At 36.3% G+C, this 18,262-nt stretch overlaps 3 protein-coding genes and 1 long non-coding RNA gene across 9 annotated transcripts in view; 2 read left to right on the top strand and 2 right to left on the bottom strand.

Annotated features, from left to right (window-relative positions):
- Positions 1–821, top strand: part of UQCR-Q (Ubiquinol-cytochrome c reductase ubiquinone-binding protein) — an 81,024-nt gene extending 80,203 nt beyond the window's left edge. For all 3 annotated transcript variants that reach the window (XM_069115125.1, XM_069115124.1, XM_069115126.1), the window contains exons 2-3: positions 123–281; positions 455–821. In XM_069115125.1, coding sequence (XP_068971226.1) covers positions 128–281; positions 455–549 — 249 coding nt within the window. In that variant the 5' untranslated portion in view covers positions 123–127 and the 3' untranslated portion in view covers positions 550–821. The remainder of the gene's footprint in view (positions 1–122; positions 282–454) is intronic.
- Positions 822–1,495: 674 nt separating this feature from the next.
- LOC138180842 (epidermal growth factor receptor kinase substrate 8) overlaps positions 1,496–18,262 on the top strand; it is a 17,974-nt gene continuing 1,207 nt past the window's right edge. The window contains exons 1-7 of one of the 3 annotated variants that reach the window (XM_069115103.1): positions 1,496–1,654; positions 11,754–11,827; positions 12,204–12,439; positions 12,640–12,979; positions 13,116–14,332; positions 14,615–14,732; positions 17,917–18,240. In XM_069115103.1, coding sequence (XP_068971204.1) covers positions 11,782–11,827; positions 12,204–12,439; positions 12,640–12,979; positions 13,116–14,332; positions 14,615–14,732; positions 17,917–18,240 — 2,281 coding nt within the window. In that variant the 5' untranslated portion in view covers positions 1,496–1,654; positions 11,754–11,781. The other 2 variants (XM_069115101.1, XM_069115102.1) reach the window with 2 other exon arrangements.
- On the bottom strand, positions 1,796–9,774 carry LOC138180852 (uncharacterized). 2 transcript variants are annotated; one of them, XR_011173387.1, is made up of 4 exons: positions 8,307–9,774; positions 7,506–7,750; positions 4,572–7,213; positions 1,796–4,452 (listed from the first exon to the last, which is right to left on the bottom strand). It is a non-coding gene; the product is annotated as an uncharacterized LOC138180852 (long non-coding RNA). The 2 variants fall into 2 exon arrangements; XR_011173388.1 differs by having other exon boundaries at positions 1,796–4,440.
- The window catches only part of CRMP (Collapsin Response Mediator Protein), a 22,818-nt gene continuing 22,016 nt past the window's right edge, over positions 17,461–18,262 (bottom strand). The window contains exon 11 of the mRNA XM_069115115.1: positions 17,461–17,840. Coding sequence (XP_068971216.1) covers position 17,840 — 1 coding nt within the window. The 3' untranslated portion in view covers positions 17,461–17,839. The remainder of the gene's footprint in view (positions 17,841–18,262) is intronic.

The raw sequence follows: 18,262 nt of genomic DNA, 5'->3' as shown, positions 1-18,262 counted from the left end.
AAAAATTATGTTTATGAAATTTGTAATATTTTTTTATGTTACTTATTTTGTTTCTTGGTTATATTTGTTTATTATACTCATTTATGTTTTGAAGTATTAAAATAATTGTTTTTTGAATTCAGTCAAAATGGGAGGGAAGAGGTTTGGAGAACTTGAAAAAGTAACTGGCGTTACATTTTTCCGTCTTAGTCCATATGAACAAAGTCCTTTTGCTGGAATGCGTGAGGCTACTGTACGATTTGTAAAACGCTGTAGAGGGGAATTTTTTTTTATTACACCTCGTAAGTATTTTTTATTAATTAATAATAAAATAATAATTTCAATTTGTCCTTCTCTAAACTCTAAATAATAAAACAGTAGAAGCGTATTAGTATAGTTGTATAACTTAACACATTTTTATATTACAGCTAGCATTATATAACTATCTATTAAAATATTATACATTACATTTCAGCCTTTCTTTGTACTTACCTACTAATGGAATGGGCAGATTTTGAATATGCTAAACTACAACGTAAAAATCCAAAAGATTATGAAAATGATACATAATCTTTCAAGTTTATTCAAATATTGACAAATAGATATGGCTATAATTGATAGCTTAAATGTAAAATGTAACATTCATGTTAAATGAAAGTTGATTAAAATGTTAGCATTAAAATGAAACTCATTAAATATTTGAAAAGGAAAGTGTATTTTAGTTTATTCAGTTGAAATTTTTTTCGACAATATTATACTCTGTAGAATTGCATCTAATTGTGTATATTCTCTACTAAATTTTATTTGTATTTAATGTAATAAATAACTGGTATGGATAAAATTATTTTATTGTTATGAAGTTTACTGCCTGAAATTATTGTAATATTTAGTAAATATTTATATTGTATTTATTGATAATTTAATGATTTAATTTATATGTTTTGTTTTATACGTCATATTAATCTGTATGACGTGTGTGACGTTACTCTTAGAGAGAAATATTCATTTTCTTTCGTCATAATATTACTTGTGCAAATTTCTTTGGAATTTCTATAGTATCACCTAAAATGTAAAAGATACCAGTATGTACATATATCCTTTATTGAATAATTTGTTTTTAAAGCATACAATTTTACTTCAATATATTGTAATATAAATTTACATATTTCAAGAAATCATAATGCATAAGTATTATAAAGGATTTGTTACTTGTTATTAAAGTTATATTTTTACTAAATCGTAAATTTTCCATCTCTTTTTAGTTTCTTTTTTTATCATTTTGGCAACCCTGTTTTATAACTTTCATTTTTATTTTATTCCGCTATACAATTTAGGAAACCGTAACATCGACGGACATTAATTTACTCGTTACTACCAGCCAATTACATTTCAATTACAATATCCTGCCCCATCGCGTTGAAAATATCTGATTCCGTTAGATCTAACCGCCATATTGTATAGCTACGATTCGACCAATGAGAGAGCACGCATTAGGAATGCACCTGGGCAAAACAGGTAAGAAACGAACAGGCAAAGAGCAATCAGGTAGTCGTTCAGGTATTTCCAGTCGAGCATGTTCGGCACGTAGCTCTCTGCCAAAAGCTTCTCCTCCTTCTCTTTTCTCTTTCTCTTTTTCTCTTTTAGTGTGTGCATATTGTGAACATTTTGTAAATAGGTAAGTAAGAGACCGGTGTGAAACAGTTTTTTGTACGCATTTACGTCGCGCGAGCTGTGATTTTTTTTTTACCGAGTTGTTCCGTACGGATCCCAAATTGCGGAATAGAGGAATTCAGCAGACTCGGTGAAACGCTGCTGTCAAGGTATTTATGGAAATGATTTCTTGAGTGGAGTCATTGTACCGAGTACACCGACGTGGATTTCTCCCCGCGAAGAATCGTCTGTCGTGGTCACACCTGTTGCTCTACGTCTCCGATGATAATCAGCACTCGACCATATATATCTATATATACATACTTCGTGCCTGGTCACGGTAACGGACTTCAATAAGAAAAATCCTACTATCGCGACAACATGCAATCGAATTCCATTAATTGACACATGTTTGTATTTTAACCGGATGTACTTTATTATCTTTCCTCCTTTATGAGAAAGATGTGCGGTCGATGTACTCGGTAATACGCACTTACAGGGAAAGATTTGATGCAATTTTATTTCCATCGAATACTTACTTGATCGAAAATCGAAACGTAACACAATCGTACGGTAAACAATGCAAAGCCACGAGACGACGAGTTCATCTTGCGTCCCGATTTTCGTGCTCCGAAAAAATTTTTATGCAAATGACACTTTGAAGTCATCATAAAAATATAGCGTATGATTTTCTCGCGATGTTAACTATGCAAACATTATAGACTAATAAGATTTTGATTCCCCGTGCATAATCTTTATATATATAAGTATGCATTGTATGTAATCGTAAATAGTGGTGTCATTTTTGTCACGTTATCAGCATTGCGTTAACGATGAATCGCAATGATTCATTGTTTTGGAACTTCATTTTTTTCTTATTTTTTTCACTAACATTTTTTATATATTTTTGATAAAATAATATATCCCGTGTTTTTGTTAAAAAATGTAAATAATGGGAGTAATGCTTATAAAAATGAAAGAATAGCAAACATTTTTTCACCGTTTTATAAGGAGGCTCCCCGCCCATGACATTTTCGTTAGACTTGTTAATGTTTTCGAATTTTGAATACTATTGTTCTTAATAAGATTGTGTTCATGTTAAATCGCATGTCTTGCAAAAATTCCTAAAATTTTCTATTGGCTAGATAGTTGATGTACAAATGCAATTACACGGGTTATTTCGTAAGTTTTTACGGTACTTATCTTTTATCCGCTAACAACATGAATACGTAATTTACATTCTCTTCTCCTTTATAAGGTATAATAAAGATGAAACATAATTGGTGTAACTATAAATAATTAAATGTATACAGAAATATGCGAAAAAGAACATAAAATTCCAATGAAACGTCCAGATTATTCTAATCCCTTAACGACACGCTCAAAGCATCGAAGATGTCTATGGTAAACTGTGACTGCACGACAATCACCTGTAATTCACGCCTACGAAATACCTACGTATACTGATTATGACCGTCGTGACATAAATTGCAAATATTTATCGTACTCCGCGTGCATCGATATTGCATCGAACGACCTTCGATACCCTGAGAAAAAAGTGGATGGATTCATATAGTTTTTGCCACTCACGCGTTTACGACACATATCAAACATAAATAATACTAGTTATACATAAATGTCTCGAAGTCAATACTTTTCGTAGCCACTGTATGAGATAACTTTGTAATATTTAGTATGTAAAACTATCGTTGATCTATATTCATAACAATATCAATTTGTATAAATATGCACAATTTGATAATCGATGACATCTCCGTAAAACAAATTTAATTTTTACTTTTTGTGTGTGACTTGTATATGATCGTTTACGAATAATTTCATTTTTCAGTTACAAAATACACATGAACAAATATAAAGTAGCGACTTTTGCGTAACGTTGCCCGACGAATTCAAGCAACGCCGAAACATCGAGCATGTTTTGAAAATAATGTTATTACCCATTGTAATATCGATAAGCATTAATTGCGTTCGATTTAGAAAGCCGCAGTAAAATGTTCGAAAATTATCCTAAAATCTCGATAACGCGTATGTGTCATTGACGGATCGGCACCACTGTGACAAAGCAATGGTTCACGGAAGTACATAATCTGTTCGCGATAGAAGCGACGAAAATACTTATTTATCGACCAGGTATCACTGAGTTAATCAAGATGTTTCGATTAATCGAGATTAATCCCGACCATGGATGCAAGTGAGTGAAAAGTTCATTCGCTCGGTCCATTCACTGCGAAACTTGTTCGCAACCGGCAGATCAGTAGGTATGCGAGGCGCATTGGCAACTTTCTTTCCACTTTTTCAGTGCTCATACCGCCGTATGTCCGCGATATGTTTACTTTCAACAGGCATTTACGTGTCGTACCTCCACAAATTGTTATTTTCTTGAAAGTTTTGGCCCTCGACTGGTACCAAGTCCTGCACAATTGAGTTAATATTATTAATGAGATATCACAAATCACAAGTTACACGTTATTAGTAAACTAATGGATATTTCTGCAAATTTATTTTTTTATTATATCTCAGAATTGTTTTATCCACTTTGGATATTTGTATATACGTATCTTTGTATATTATGTGCATTCTATTTTCCCATAAGTGCATAAAGATCAATATAAATGCAAAGTTGCGAAAAAGAAGTTTAACTTGCAGCTTGTAATTATCAATTCATTGATATTATTAGCTGATAAATTATTGTGCAACAGAATCCAGAGTATCGACTTTCATCTACGTATTGCATTTTAGGTAATTAATATGGTCCATCGTTAATAGTTTCTAGTTTGTTTCTTCGGTAATCTATCGCTGAATCTATGATTGAAATAGAAGTGGTTATTGACTCTATTAAAAATATTGCTATTAAAGAGTACGGTTTTATTAAGTCGATCTAATTTGATCTGGTTTTATAGGTTGTGTAGCAGGTATCTTACCTTAGTATGAGACTTGACTGTTGAGACCTTAAGAGTTAATGCACAATAGTAATAGTTGTATCGAATGTGTCTTTGAAAATCCTTGTCAGAGCTTTTAAGATACTGGATACTTCACTATCTAATAAAGTGTTTTGTACCTTTTCTTAATATGTATTCCGGGTGATGCTCGTATTAGCCTAGTAAGAAGTTCTAAAGCGATGGTTTAGTCCCTTTATATTGTATATATTTTATAGTATCTATCTTAGATTCTATCTATTTTATATTTTATATTATTTCTCCTTCGTTCAAAAACTTTAATTGATTCTTTATTTGGTTTCATCATACTCAACAGTTTTAAAACTGACTTCATAAAGTGACTGTCTGGTATTGTGTATGTAAAGTAAACAAGTGTTACGCGAGTAAAATATACTGATATTACGTATGTAAAATAAGCAAACATGTCTGGTATTTGTATCTTACTTACATTAGAAGAATAGAAATACTCGAAATTTCTTAGAAATATATTTTCCACAATTAATCAAATAAAATGGTCAATTGACATTATATGTTTAAAATTATTTTTTGATAAATCGACAAGAAACTAATAAAAAAGACTGGAGGATAATAAAATACTAAATTATTATAACAAAGAATGTAAAGGAAATGTATTGAAAAAATTCTCTTGAGATACTGCTTTTCCACTGTTTATTACCAATTCGATATACCTCATTATCTCGAAGGATCTAGAGTGATTTTAGTCCCTCGAGAAGGGTGAATAACCTTCACCACGAGATATTCCACGCACTGGCGAATGAAGGGAATGCGAGCAGTTTGTTGCTCGTGCTATGATAAATCGAGAAGACGCGGATTTTACGATGTTGCTTGTAAACCACCTTGCACCAAGGAACGTTACGTTAACGACGGCATAAATTCCTCCCCTTTCTCGCGCACTCGAACCCCAATCTAACGAGCATGTTGCGTTACGTTGTCACGAAAGGAAGGAAAGCCTCCAGGCGGAAAGCACAAAATTTTTGATCCAGACGAAATAAATCTTTTAAAGTTTCAAATTCCTCCTCCATTTTTTAAATCAATCACGCGGTACCATGATTATACGGCCATTGTAAATTAACTTTGCGTAATTTTTATAGAACCAAGCTTTTTTTATTTCTATTCCAATTTTTTTATATCCTAATTGGCAAGGATGGCGATAGCCAGTTAATGAAACAAAATCTTGATCAGTTAACGAGGTGCTAGCTTGTGCGAGAAGAAAACGAGAATGTCAGATTTCCCGTTCCTCTCCCGTGTCATTTAGACTTCGCACTGCGAATCAGGTTCCATCCTGCATGCCCACTTCCAAGTCAGGCGGATAATATTCTTGAGTAATTTACCTGCATTACACGTATGTAACTGTGTTGCTTGTATACTTTGTAGAAAGCATGGAAATTTACAAAGGTGATTCTTAGTCTTACAATGAAAATCTGGAAAGATGAAATAAATACATATGATCTGTGTAACTTGGCGCGTAAATCATTTTATCATTCATTAGGATATCTAGTATCCTTGAAAACTATTTTATAGATTAGATACTCGACAATTCACGGCGTGGTATTAAAATAGGCAATCGTTTTCTTATCTTTCGTAAATATTCAGGTCATTTTGAAATATAGAAACCAGAACTCTTGTTTTCGAACAATGCGTTATTAGTGTTTTAAAAGAAATAATAATTCCACTACTTTTGGAATTAACAACTTCCAACATTCTTCCCCGATTTTCTTTCTAATATTTTCTTTAGGTAGTCATCAAATAAAAGTTCCAAACACGGTGTTCAGCTGGAATACAACCGCCTCGCGGTAGAATTCCATCTTGGACGACGGAGAAGAAGGCATCAGAAGGTTGAATGCCGTTTCCGTCAAGTACGGTCAAGGACGTGGTTACTTCAGCGCATTCCCCGGATGAATTTTTCTCTCAGGGCGTGTCCGCATCCATAAGCAATTATACTTGTATACTTGTCGCGGGATCGTAGACATCCAAGCCTTATAATACGCTCCTTTTATCTTTTCTTATGTTCCTGTTCGTACATATTTCGATCGTGTTGACACATAATCGAATTCCAAAAGAATATGTACTTCGATCGGTGTTCTTTTTGCGTATTCAATCGGCCACGACCGATACTCCCGGGAATTTACATAATTTAATCCTTAACAGGGGATGGTGACATCTCGTGATAAGGGTTTCCATTTCCATCAATTCTCATTGGATACGATTGGCTACGATTCTCATTGGAACCAACGCCGTAGGAATCTTACCGTCTTTATCTTCGATCGTGACAAACGATCGTTAACGGAGTGTAAATCGTAGATGGAATACTTCACTTTCTACTTTTCGATCCGTGAATACTTGACTCCTACATCGATTATTAGCACTTTATCGACCGGCCATTTTTATTACAGAGAAACAATGACTTGTTACTGTGTGGTACTTTTAAAAAATGAAAGTAAATATTCATCGTCGTTTCTTAAATTCTTCCGTGTTAATGAGATGATGTAGCAAGAGTTTGCGCCGCGGCCGATACAATGTTTTGGCGCCCTCTATGCCCTTAATAGCGGACAGCTAGCTTCAACGCTTGAGGGCTCATGGTCTAGGAGTCTAACCTATCTAGTACACTGAAATCAAGAATTGACGTTGGATATATTTTCTGAAACATTGCATCTATGCAATGCACTTTATGCGTTTTTAAAGCTTTCAATATTTACACATTATTACATGATTATTAGATTGTATTATTTATGCATTTTATATGATGAATATATTTAATATGCAAAGATATATAAAATATCCAAAATGAAGCACTTATTACAGTCTTTGATAGGTGAAACTCTATATCAGTAAATGAAATTTCTATTTAGAACTCATTTCTTTAGCTATATTCATAAAAGTATGAAATAACATATATACATATAGTATTTTAGTGACTATGTATTTTATGTAGGGCGCTAATCCACGTTTCCGATAGATAATGCTTTTATTCCACTTTTTACCGCATAGTTCCTCAGATTATTTTATATCGATTGTATGTTCCTATATTCTATTTATCTTCGTTTTAGTACCATGATGAGTTCTCAAGAGCTTTGTAAAGAGCGTTAGAATGTTCCTCACGGTTAAATATAGAGTAGCGAATTTGAATGAGAACTGATAAAAATCTAGAATTCAAAGCGTCACTAATGAATTTAGTTCATAATCTCGAAATGCATCAATATTCGGTGACGAATGAAAGTATTATCACAGATTAGCGTTTCTTTTAAAATTCTATGTAAATATGTAAAAAATATGATTCTCTATTTAATTTTTTGTAATGTATAATTTTTAAGAGTTGTAACCAGTTATGATATCGATTTCGATTCTTAAAACGGTTGTGACAATTCTTTATCCCAGATACTGTTATAACGACATTTCTGTTTTGGTTACAATTCCTATGTTGCTTCTAGATTATTATTGTTTTGATTATGTATCGATTACAAAACAATTTTAGAATTGAAATATTGCTCCATTGCGAACAATCCATTATGTGACTTTTATTACTTATTTTTATTGTATAGTTGCTTAAACTTCAGACTGGGAAATTATATTACACTAAGAATTCTCTGTTTTACAGATTTATACAGTATTTTATAGAAAAATCTGGTCTGTGGCAATACTTTTGTTCATCCTCTGTACACGACTTCGATTCTGAGGCATATAAACGAAGCCTACACTCACCTTCCTTCCTTTTCCCTTCCCTTTTCAACGTAGCTGTTATTAAGTCGCTGTTACGACACCTCTACACCGCGGTTACGACTTCGACTAGGGAACGAATTGCTCCATCGTTCCCGTGCTCCGGGGCTCTAAACCTAACCTATAATCAACACGAATCGTCGATATATCGGATCACCTTGCGCCTTACCAAGCTTATTATTTATATACGTATACTCATCATGATGGTAACAATCGCGCGCGAGAAGATTGTTTTGCGTTTCTAACAAAGATAGTTAGGAACTTATTTAGACACTCTATTTACCAGATCCGTCAGTTCGTTCATGCGCGAAAAAAGATATATGATTCTGGCGCGGGAAAAGGGAGGAACGAAGATGGAATATAAAAAAGAGACGTACAAGAGAGAGGGTTATAACAAGGCTCTCGATCTTGAGGAAACCAAACGAACGTTCCCACCGTCGATGATACAATCGATTTTTATCGAGTCACGTATCTCGTCTGGCGTTACGCAACGCCATTAACCGATCGCGATATAGTTCTACGACCCAAATCCATCGACACGTAAAATGATATACGTTTGAAGCGAAATTGGGCCGCGAAACAAAACGCCCTCGTTCTCAAACTGGCCACGTTTCGAACTCGTTTCCCGGCTTCCTGATTAAATCGCGAGAATTTCGCATATATTAAAATGTTATATATTCGTTTAGGCCTTAATGATATGGAGGAACGTTTAAATTACGTTAAGTAAGAAACCAGTAGGCGGTTTGAATTAGAGAGAATTACGATACGGAACGGAATGAAACAAAATGAGGAGGAAAAGTTGGTTTCTTTTTCTTTTTGTTGTTTTTTTTTTTTTAATATGTTATTAAAGACTAGATTCTTGATTTCTAGGGATTAGAAACAGCATCGTTACAATTGATAGGAACGTGTAACAATGCCTTCTCCGTTATGTGGATTCCCAGCATGCCTAATCCCAGCAGTAGGTACGCATAGTGAAAGCATTCACCGAACGGACGAACGTTTATCCACCGGCAGGAACCAGCGTCGTTTCCACGTTTCAGATTTCGAATATTAATTACGTTCTCGCCGCTTTTACCGTAGTTTCATTGCGTCTGGAGAGAGAAAAACCGGAAAGACCGGGATCGTACCGCGCTTGTTCTTAAATACGTTCGATACATATATAACACGACCAATCGTCGCTTGTCGATCCAAGTATCCCTCCTTCACTGGTTTTAACATTTGAAAATGACTGTTAGTTACGATCCAGCATGGAAATCTGGTTAAATGTGTAAATTAAAAGTAGCTTGGCCACTGCTGTTTTTGGAAATCTGTTCAAAGAGAAACTGCATATTTCATTTTTCAATTGGACTTGTTTTCAGATACAGCTAGTGTATTTATTTTTGAGTTCTCTTTTGCAAGGGAATATTTATCCATTTTATAAATATTTTCGTTTGAAGATATTAATTTTCAGTGGCTTTATAAATCCATTTCTACTAAATGAAACTGAATTATTTCGTTATCTGTTATATGGTAGCTTTAAACAGATGTTATTTCTGTTTACATAACTTTAAATGAATTACATAATGGACGCTATTTGGTGATTAATTTTATACGAATATCGTTTAGAAAGACACTGAATTAATTCACGCACCTAATATGTTCATTCTAGTAACTTCCTATTGTAGACTTATCTATCTTTGGTACATTATTTCGGTATCTAAAGAAGCTTAATGATATAGATAAATATAGGTAATAGTGAAAAACAACAATAAAATAATAATAGGGATCTAGGCATCTGTAGAATTCAATGTTCTTACTGATTACCTCGAATAAATCATCCGGTCCAAAACAAGCGCCTTCTCCGCATACGAGAAGACATGCGAGGAATTGTATGCAACTCAAGGATCCTTAGGGCCTCTATTCAGACACCATTCACGTCCTTTAGCGATTAAATCTTCTCGTTATTTTTCATTTCACCTTTATCAGGCATTGCCCTATTTTAGACCGATTGTTCGATGGGCCAAGAAAATATTGTATTATTCGACGTTGTTATGCGAATCCCTTTGAACGACGTTTTGTTGAAAAGTAGACGCGTCTCGTTGCAAATTTACGACCTTTACGAACGAAATAGCCCGCCAAGCCCGCATCGACAGCTTTTATCCAGCACCTGGCTGAGACCGTCTGTTTGCGCCCGTATGGATGTGAGACGTTTACACTCGTTTAACAAAGCGTCGTCGAATCAAATAGGTTTCTCTCGGAGTAAATTCAGAATTTCACATTCCTCGCGCATAACTATGCAAAAACCAAGCCGTTTTCATAGTTTCTCTCTTTGCCCTGGTGCCACTTAGAGAATATATCATTTCATATATTTCATAGAGGGGACCAATTTTTCTCGATATTTCATCCATTTGGAAAATATTAACGAGAAACGAAGGTTGTACGATAGAAGCGCGTTTGAAAAATCGATGGAGGATAATATAGTATCTATTACAGAACGGTAATGGAATGTTAGGAACGCCTGTCGAGGAATACAAATAGAGCTAGAAACTTGAATGACTACAAAACCCATTCATACCGGGCAACGATACATTCTACAAAACTGAAATAGGAAAAAGTAATGTGAAAATTGCACGCGATTCAGAATGACTTTTTAATGAACGAGAAGCATAGCAGATATTGTAACTCGCAATATTTCTACAGTGTCATATACGAGGAGAAAAATAAAAGGATTTGATTTTGTTTCTTGAATAAACTGAAAATTCCAAGTGATTCAGGATGGCTTCTTAATAAACAGAAAGCAAAATACTTGCGATATCCAAATTGAATATGAAAAAAATAATAAAAGAGGGAATTAAAAGAAATCAAAGTTTCTTGAGTAAACTAAAGCATCTTTTTCTATTTATTTACCAAGTCTTTCGAATTCTGGAATTCCTTTTCGGGTACACAGCGGTATTTTCGTCCTTCTGTACATCTTAGCGCCACACAACTCGCGAGGAGGCTCGTTTCTGCAAATGTGTTTGTCGATGAATAATATTTATTGGCCCATTGTGTCCGCGGGATCTCACCTCCGGACGCTGAGGTTCGATAAGTGGAAGGCACGCGAAAGGAATTCTCGACATGTCTGGCGAGCGAATTAGGCTCATTGGAATTTCACTTTGGTTACAAGCAGGCTTTCGTGCCGCCAAGTATGGTCCCCATGACCCGGTAGCCGGATACGATACGCGACGTGCGAGTATCGCCCGTCTCTATCATTAAGTTATTAAACCTGTACGCCTAACAAACTTCTGTGACATCGTTATTCTCATTATATTATGCGGTGAATTTTCTAACAAGAAAATCATTTCGAATAAAATAAAACAACAATTTTTCAATAGAAAATAGCACTTTGTTAAATTTATAAAATAATGGTAGAGTATCTATTTCTTCAACTTGGATATTTGTTGTTTGTTGCAGATAAAGGATAAACGATTGTCTGGTCACAATGCCGTACTACAACAGTGGACACAGTCCTTCCACCTATAATAAAGGTAATAGTGACATAATGTTAGATTGCTTCTCTTTGCCATCGTTAAACTTAACTAGGATCAAATTATTATAACAAGTAGATTGCGGATTTCCATGCACTTATTTATTTATTTCTAAGGAAATATAGTACTTGTTATAATATTTAATAGGCAGAGTATATCTCGGTTCCATCTTCTCCATTTCATTTCAAAAGTATGAATTTGCATAGGTAATCTACGGTATTACTCATCAGTGTATCGTTTTACAATGATCGTTGAAGTTCTATATATATGTTTCTTGTTTGTCACAGTTAAATAGCGGTAGTTTGTTATTAAATCATTCGAAGCACTCGAATGATAATTGAAAGAGTTATTAAACGAATTAACAATGATACATCAGATGGAGGGTCGAGTGGTCCATCGAGCACATCGGGCGGCCGCGTGAGCAGTTCCGAGCCGACGTACATGATGGAGCATTTGGCCACGTTCACGGTCACGAAGGAAACCGGTATTGTTTATCCAGCGGACGGTATGCGGCGACTTTTGCAGTTGGAGAAGAGTAACGGCATCTGGAGTCAAAAGATGCAGCTCCGTCTGGAACGGAACTGGGTGCTGATCATGGACAACGAGACGGGGGTAAAGATTCCTCTTCAGACACACAGAGAAATTCTCCACTGATTTTTCCAGTGAAAAGAGAAAAGAACCGTATAGTAACTAGCTTGTGTAGTTACCGTAGGCGAACGATCAAATACGAAGTGGAACATTTGTGAAATTACTTTACGTTACGAGTCTCGAGGCAATTTCACTTAATGCATCGTTGATAAATTCGTATGCAGGCCGTCATGGAGCGATTCCCAGCCTCGTTGATACAGGAACCGACCGCGTTCACGTCGAGGGACCCTATGGAGATGTATAACAACATTCTCGTCTTCACAGTGGCGGATGACAGTGGTTCCGGTCAACGGGCAGAAATGCATATATTCCAGTGTCAAAGCGTCTCGGCCCAGGATCTCGTCGAGGATCTAAAGATGCTACAAATGGGTAAACTGGTACCCGGTGGTTCGCCAAGGGGACCAAGAGGTCGTATACCACCGCCTCCTACTTTACCACCGCCAGAACCACCCTTAAACGGGGTTAACGTCCGAGAACAAGTATCTGCCTTTAACGCTAACAATGGTAGGTTCTTTCATTTCTTCTCTTTCTTTTTTCCTTCCTTCTGCTTGTTTCTTATTTTTGTCTACTTACTTTCTTGAATATTTCATGAAGCGTATAGACGCATATAAAAATGGAGTAATTTAATTCTGCATTACAGCCGACGGTCAAAACGATATATCTCGCGAGGAGAACAACGACGAGGTATCCTCGACGTCCTCTGAGAAATACGAACGCGACGTAACCATTCTGAACCATTGTTTCGACGACATTGAGAAATTTATCGCGCGTCTGCAACACGCAGCGGCTGCTTCCAAAGAGTTGGAACGTCGAAGGCGCAATCGGAAGTCGAAGAAGAGAAATCTGGGTGATGGGATGCTAACAATGAGGGCGAAACCACCTCCGGAGATGGAATTTATCGATATATTCCAAAAGTTTAAGCTGTCGTTCAACTTGCTAGCCAAACTGAAGGCTCACATTCACGATCCTAACGCTCCTGAACTGGTACACTTTCTCTTTACGCCACTGGCTTTGATCGTGGACGCGTCTCACGATACTAATTACGATCCGAACTTGCCGAGCAAAGTGGTATCGCCGTTATTGACTAGGGAAGCGGTTAACTTATTGATCAATTGTGTCACCAGTAAAGAAACAGAGCTTTGGCATTCACTGGGCGACACGTGGTTAATACCACGCGATCAATGGAAAGGTCACGTTCCCCCGTATCATCCTATATTTATGGATGGTTGGTCCCCGGAGTATCCAATACCAGAGGATAGAGACCACGATCATCTGGCTTCCTTGTTAAACGCTGACAAACAGAAGAGGGACGAGCTCCCTGAACAACAAAACGATCCGTACTATAACCACCGAGAAGTGGACGAGTCTCATTATAGCAGCGATTACTTAGAGTACGAGAGTAGAGAAGAGCGTGCTGGTAACGAGTACTTTGATAGAAATTACGGGACTGCCTCGGAGTTGTATGGCAGAGAAGAAAGAGTAGTCGATCAAACGAGAGCGCACAGCGATATATCCGTGGACTCGATCGAAAGAACACCGAGAGCCGCCGGTATGGAAAGGGCTCAGGAAGCTTGGTTAGACGATCTGGTAGCCAGACACGCGAAGATCGTACAGGTTACCTATCCGAGGACGGCGAACAATGATAAGGAGTTGACTGTTGTCAGAGGTGAATATCTGGAGATCCTCGACGATAGCAGGAAATGGTGGAAGGCGAGGAATTCGAGAGGGCAGGTCGCGCACGTGCCTCACACCATCGTCACGCCTCACAATCCATCCCATTCTAACGATAACGACGTCTTCAACAATCCTTTGTACACGAGCCGATACCCGCGACAGGGGCACGGCTATAATTACGAGGTGAGAGACATTGTGGCTTCTATATCCTTAAAGAAAAGCAATTACACGGGAATGGTTGTGAAAGCTTGATTACAGAAAGAATAATTACCGTTACGAAACTATGTCACTGCTCGTGATCATTATAATTATCATAGAATTGCTTTCTGATAATTATATATAAACTAACAAGTAACATATGTATATATAATATAATAACTTAACCAAGATTCAATAAATAATAGATTTGCACGATTATCTTAGTTAAGATATTGTTCTACGATAAAAGTTACTTTTAAATTTCAGGATTCCGAAATCGAAAGGACCAGCACTAGTCCAGGACCAGAAGCCACCCATCGAACACACGCGATCCCACCGCCTGCACCCGCAGATTGGGTGAGAAAAGAGAGACTCGGGAAAAAAGGTGAATTCCGGTACTTTTAAGCTATTTAGTGACTCAGAGTCGTGTAATTTTGTCCATTGCTTGAGGGATCGGAGAGAAATCGAATCAATAGGATAACTTTAAGTTGTGGTCGTCGATATCAGGAGACTTACCACGCTAGACCACCCAAGCAGTATGCGGCTAAAGTGCTTGAGACTTTCACGGCTTGGGTTCCTGTGGTTGAAGCTATCGAAGGCTTATTTCTCGATAGTTTCAGCTGCAAGATAAAGCATGCTATGTTGGAAATGATCAATAATTCAACGAATATATTAGCGCCACAGCGTTTATGTTGTGCCTTAAATTGCTGTACAAGTTGTACGTTCTGTTCTTGTAAGCGTTCTATGGTTTCCAACCTTTTTCTTTTTTTGTCAATACCGTGTTTTTTCTATTTGTATATATCATATAAATATATAAAGAGGTATATGTGAGCAATATCTAGGTCGAATTATCAACTATCGTTATCGCAATAGGGACAAGGTAACTGGAGAAATTGTATTTGTTGGTTTTGTCATTCAATTTCTTCGATTTCTTATCCAAAGTTTTCTTCTAGAATTTCTTTTATAATTTATATCGATTCATCAAATGCCTACTTCTTTTCTTTTTCCCCTAAAGCCTTAAGATAAGACGATGATTTTATCAGATACAATACAATACAAGTTTGCAATCAAACATAGAATTGCAGTGAATGTAATAGGATGGAACATATTTTATAATATACGAACAAAATTATTCGATATTTTATAAGCAAGTTACACACGACTTTCATCTTCCACGTTTGTTAAAAACATAACCGACGTCGTTATACAAATCTCGTTGTATAGCAAAATCTCAACATCATCTGACATTTTACTACAGTCCATTAGAAGTGTTCGATTTTATTTTAATACCGTACCTTTTTCTTTTATAGTGACCGTAGGGACGATACCATATTTTTTATATTTATCGACTAACCAAATCTTAGTATATAATATTATATACATACTTAACAGAACAAAGGATAATATGTATAGTTTCATTGTTAGAAAAAGAAAAAAAAAATACGTTGTAACGTAAAGGCGTCGAGTCAAGTGGACTGGTTACAAGTTTTCCAAATTGATTCGCGTCGAACTCGTGAAAATTTCGAATGCAATTTTCGTGCGCCTCCGCTGAAGAGATCGTGGTGAAGTCACTGTGTCCGTCCATTATTATTACATATTCGGCTTCACTATGACAAAAAAGCTTGTATGTAGCTAATCGTAAATTAAAGCTGTTGATAAAATTCCTCTTGGAACAATAGAAATCGTTGCTCTTGGTTCTCACGTCGAGTCGAAGCGACGTCAAGTAAGTGTACTTACATTCGTCGATGTTCTGACTTACTTCTTCCTTTATCAATGGCTTTAATCATCGACGCAAATCTTTCTCTCGATGCTTGTACGTGACGTCACATGTGTCTGTATGCATCAGTGTGAATAAGCTTGTACAAATACGCGAAGGGTAACGCCGAGGCAGAAGAATCGTTGGATTTTCGCGATTCCCCTCCTACGAATCGTAAGATAAGACTGGAAGATCGAACCGAGCTCTACGTATAATGACGATCAAAATTACCTGTACGATCAGAGAGTGAGAGGAAAGAACGTAGCTTATTTTCTGTTATCTATACCTCTATAACGTGGATGCGGAGAAATTCTGCGGCTACTGATTTATAATATTTCGAGAAACATCTCGAGCTCGGCGCGGACTAACTGTACAACACGTTGTTGCGATTTTCCACATTGATCATACTCTATTATAGTTTTAAACAGATGAATAACGGAACATCGTTGCGATATTGCGGTGATGACACTAAGCATTGTAGCAAATTTCACATTGACAAATTTTGCATATTTATCTGATGTTTGGTATTTCGAAATTTTTATATTTACAAAAATGCGAAGAAAAGACAATGTAGAGAATGTTGTGAATGTTAAATAGCACGGTTATCGTTACTGTGAAATCGCAACAATATCGCATCGTTTGTTCGCGTCGAACTTTAAGCTTCCTCGCTTGCGAAAGTCGAGCTACTCTTCCAGATTTATCAAAAAAAAAATCATATTTGTTTCGTTGATTAATACATTGATATTCCATTATCTGTAATAATTGCACACGTGACGTTCAGACGCTCGATTGGTCGAAAAATGTATAGCCACGAACTTGGTACGGTAGCTCGACATTGGCTCTTGCAATTTGCTCGTTGAAATTAATCTTCCAGCGTGGCAATGATTAAAGAGAAAGTGAAAGACGCGAAGCAAAGTTTGCGTATAACGACGAACGCTAGAACGTTGCTTTCTCATTGCCCTAAAGTTTCGTAGTAACATCGTGGTATAGAGACAATTATGCGTAATTATCGATTTATTCTCGAGCGAAAAGATTATTTATACGCAGAAATCAATGGTAGAGCCGTTCTCGACGATACGATGTTAACTAGTCGACCTAAAAATGTTATACGCGAGAAACGATATCACAGAGGGAAACACGTTCAACGATACTTGCAAATTAGATCTTGAAATTCTTCTTCGCACCTTCAATCTCTTTAGGATACTATTCTAATCGTGTAGCAACGATCAACCATCGTGCGAGCAATCTCTACGAACCGTGAAAATTTCTCCACGAGGGACACTTTGCAATTAATAATTAAAAATACGATGCACGATCACGTAATCTACATTTTCTATTCACTCTTCGAACGAGTGAAATCTTTTCTTTTCTTTTTTTTTTTTTTTCTTAACTTTTTAATTTGTTTTGTGTCCACGGAATGGGGATTACGATCCGTCCAATATTTTGTTGCACTGTAATTTATGTACATCACTTGATTAATAAATATACTCGGTTACAGATAGTACTTGTTTTTATGCGTATAACACTTAGTTGATAGTAGTATAGTATTTATTTGGTTGAGAAACAAAGTATCGTATTTGTTACTTTTCTCTCATTACGTCTTACGCCGGTATCTTTACTGTGGCCCCGTTGCGTTTGCTTAAAGTGTGCTTCTTAATGTGATCGTCCATTGAAAAAGTGTTTAGTGATATTGTGCTCCAGGAATGTTGGGGTAAGTGGGTTTAGTCGTTTTAACGTCTGTGAAATTAAGTATTTAAATATTATTTTATGTTATCGATTATTAATAGTATTATGCGTGCTAATTAAATTTCAGATGAATCTACCGAAGAGACGAAGTCTATCGGTAGCAATAAAGTGACATTCGCCATTGATTATGAAACTAATGATGATAAAAAGGAACCGTCTATCGATAGATCGGAAATCAGAGATAAGAAACCAAAGTCCAACGAATTGACGCAGGTGGTTGAAATTCACCCACCACCTCCGCATGCGAACGATGAAATTGTGCCGGAAACACCAACAACACCATCAACATTGGTAACACCTTTTGTACCACCGCCACCTCCACCGCCTCCTCTAGAGAATGAGTTATCCATTTCTTCGACAACTTCGACCATGTCGTCTGTTACATTGAAGAGTAATCATTCAATTAGCGGTAA

This window comes from Bombus flavifrons, chromosome 6, assembly GCF_040668555.2.
Source record: "Bombus flavifrons isolate JBK064 chromosome 6, iyBomFlav1_principal, whole genome shotgun sequence".
NCBI classification, from domain to species: Eukaryota; Metazoa; Arthropoda; class Insecta; order Hymenoptera; family Apidae; genus Bombus; species Bombus flavifrons.
The sequence above is the reverse complement of the archived record's forward strand: the minus strand, read 5'-3'. Positions and strand labels throughout refer to the sequence as shown.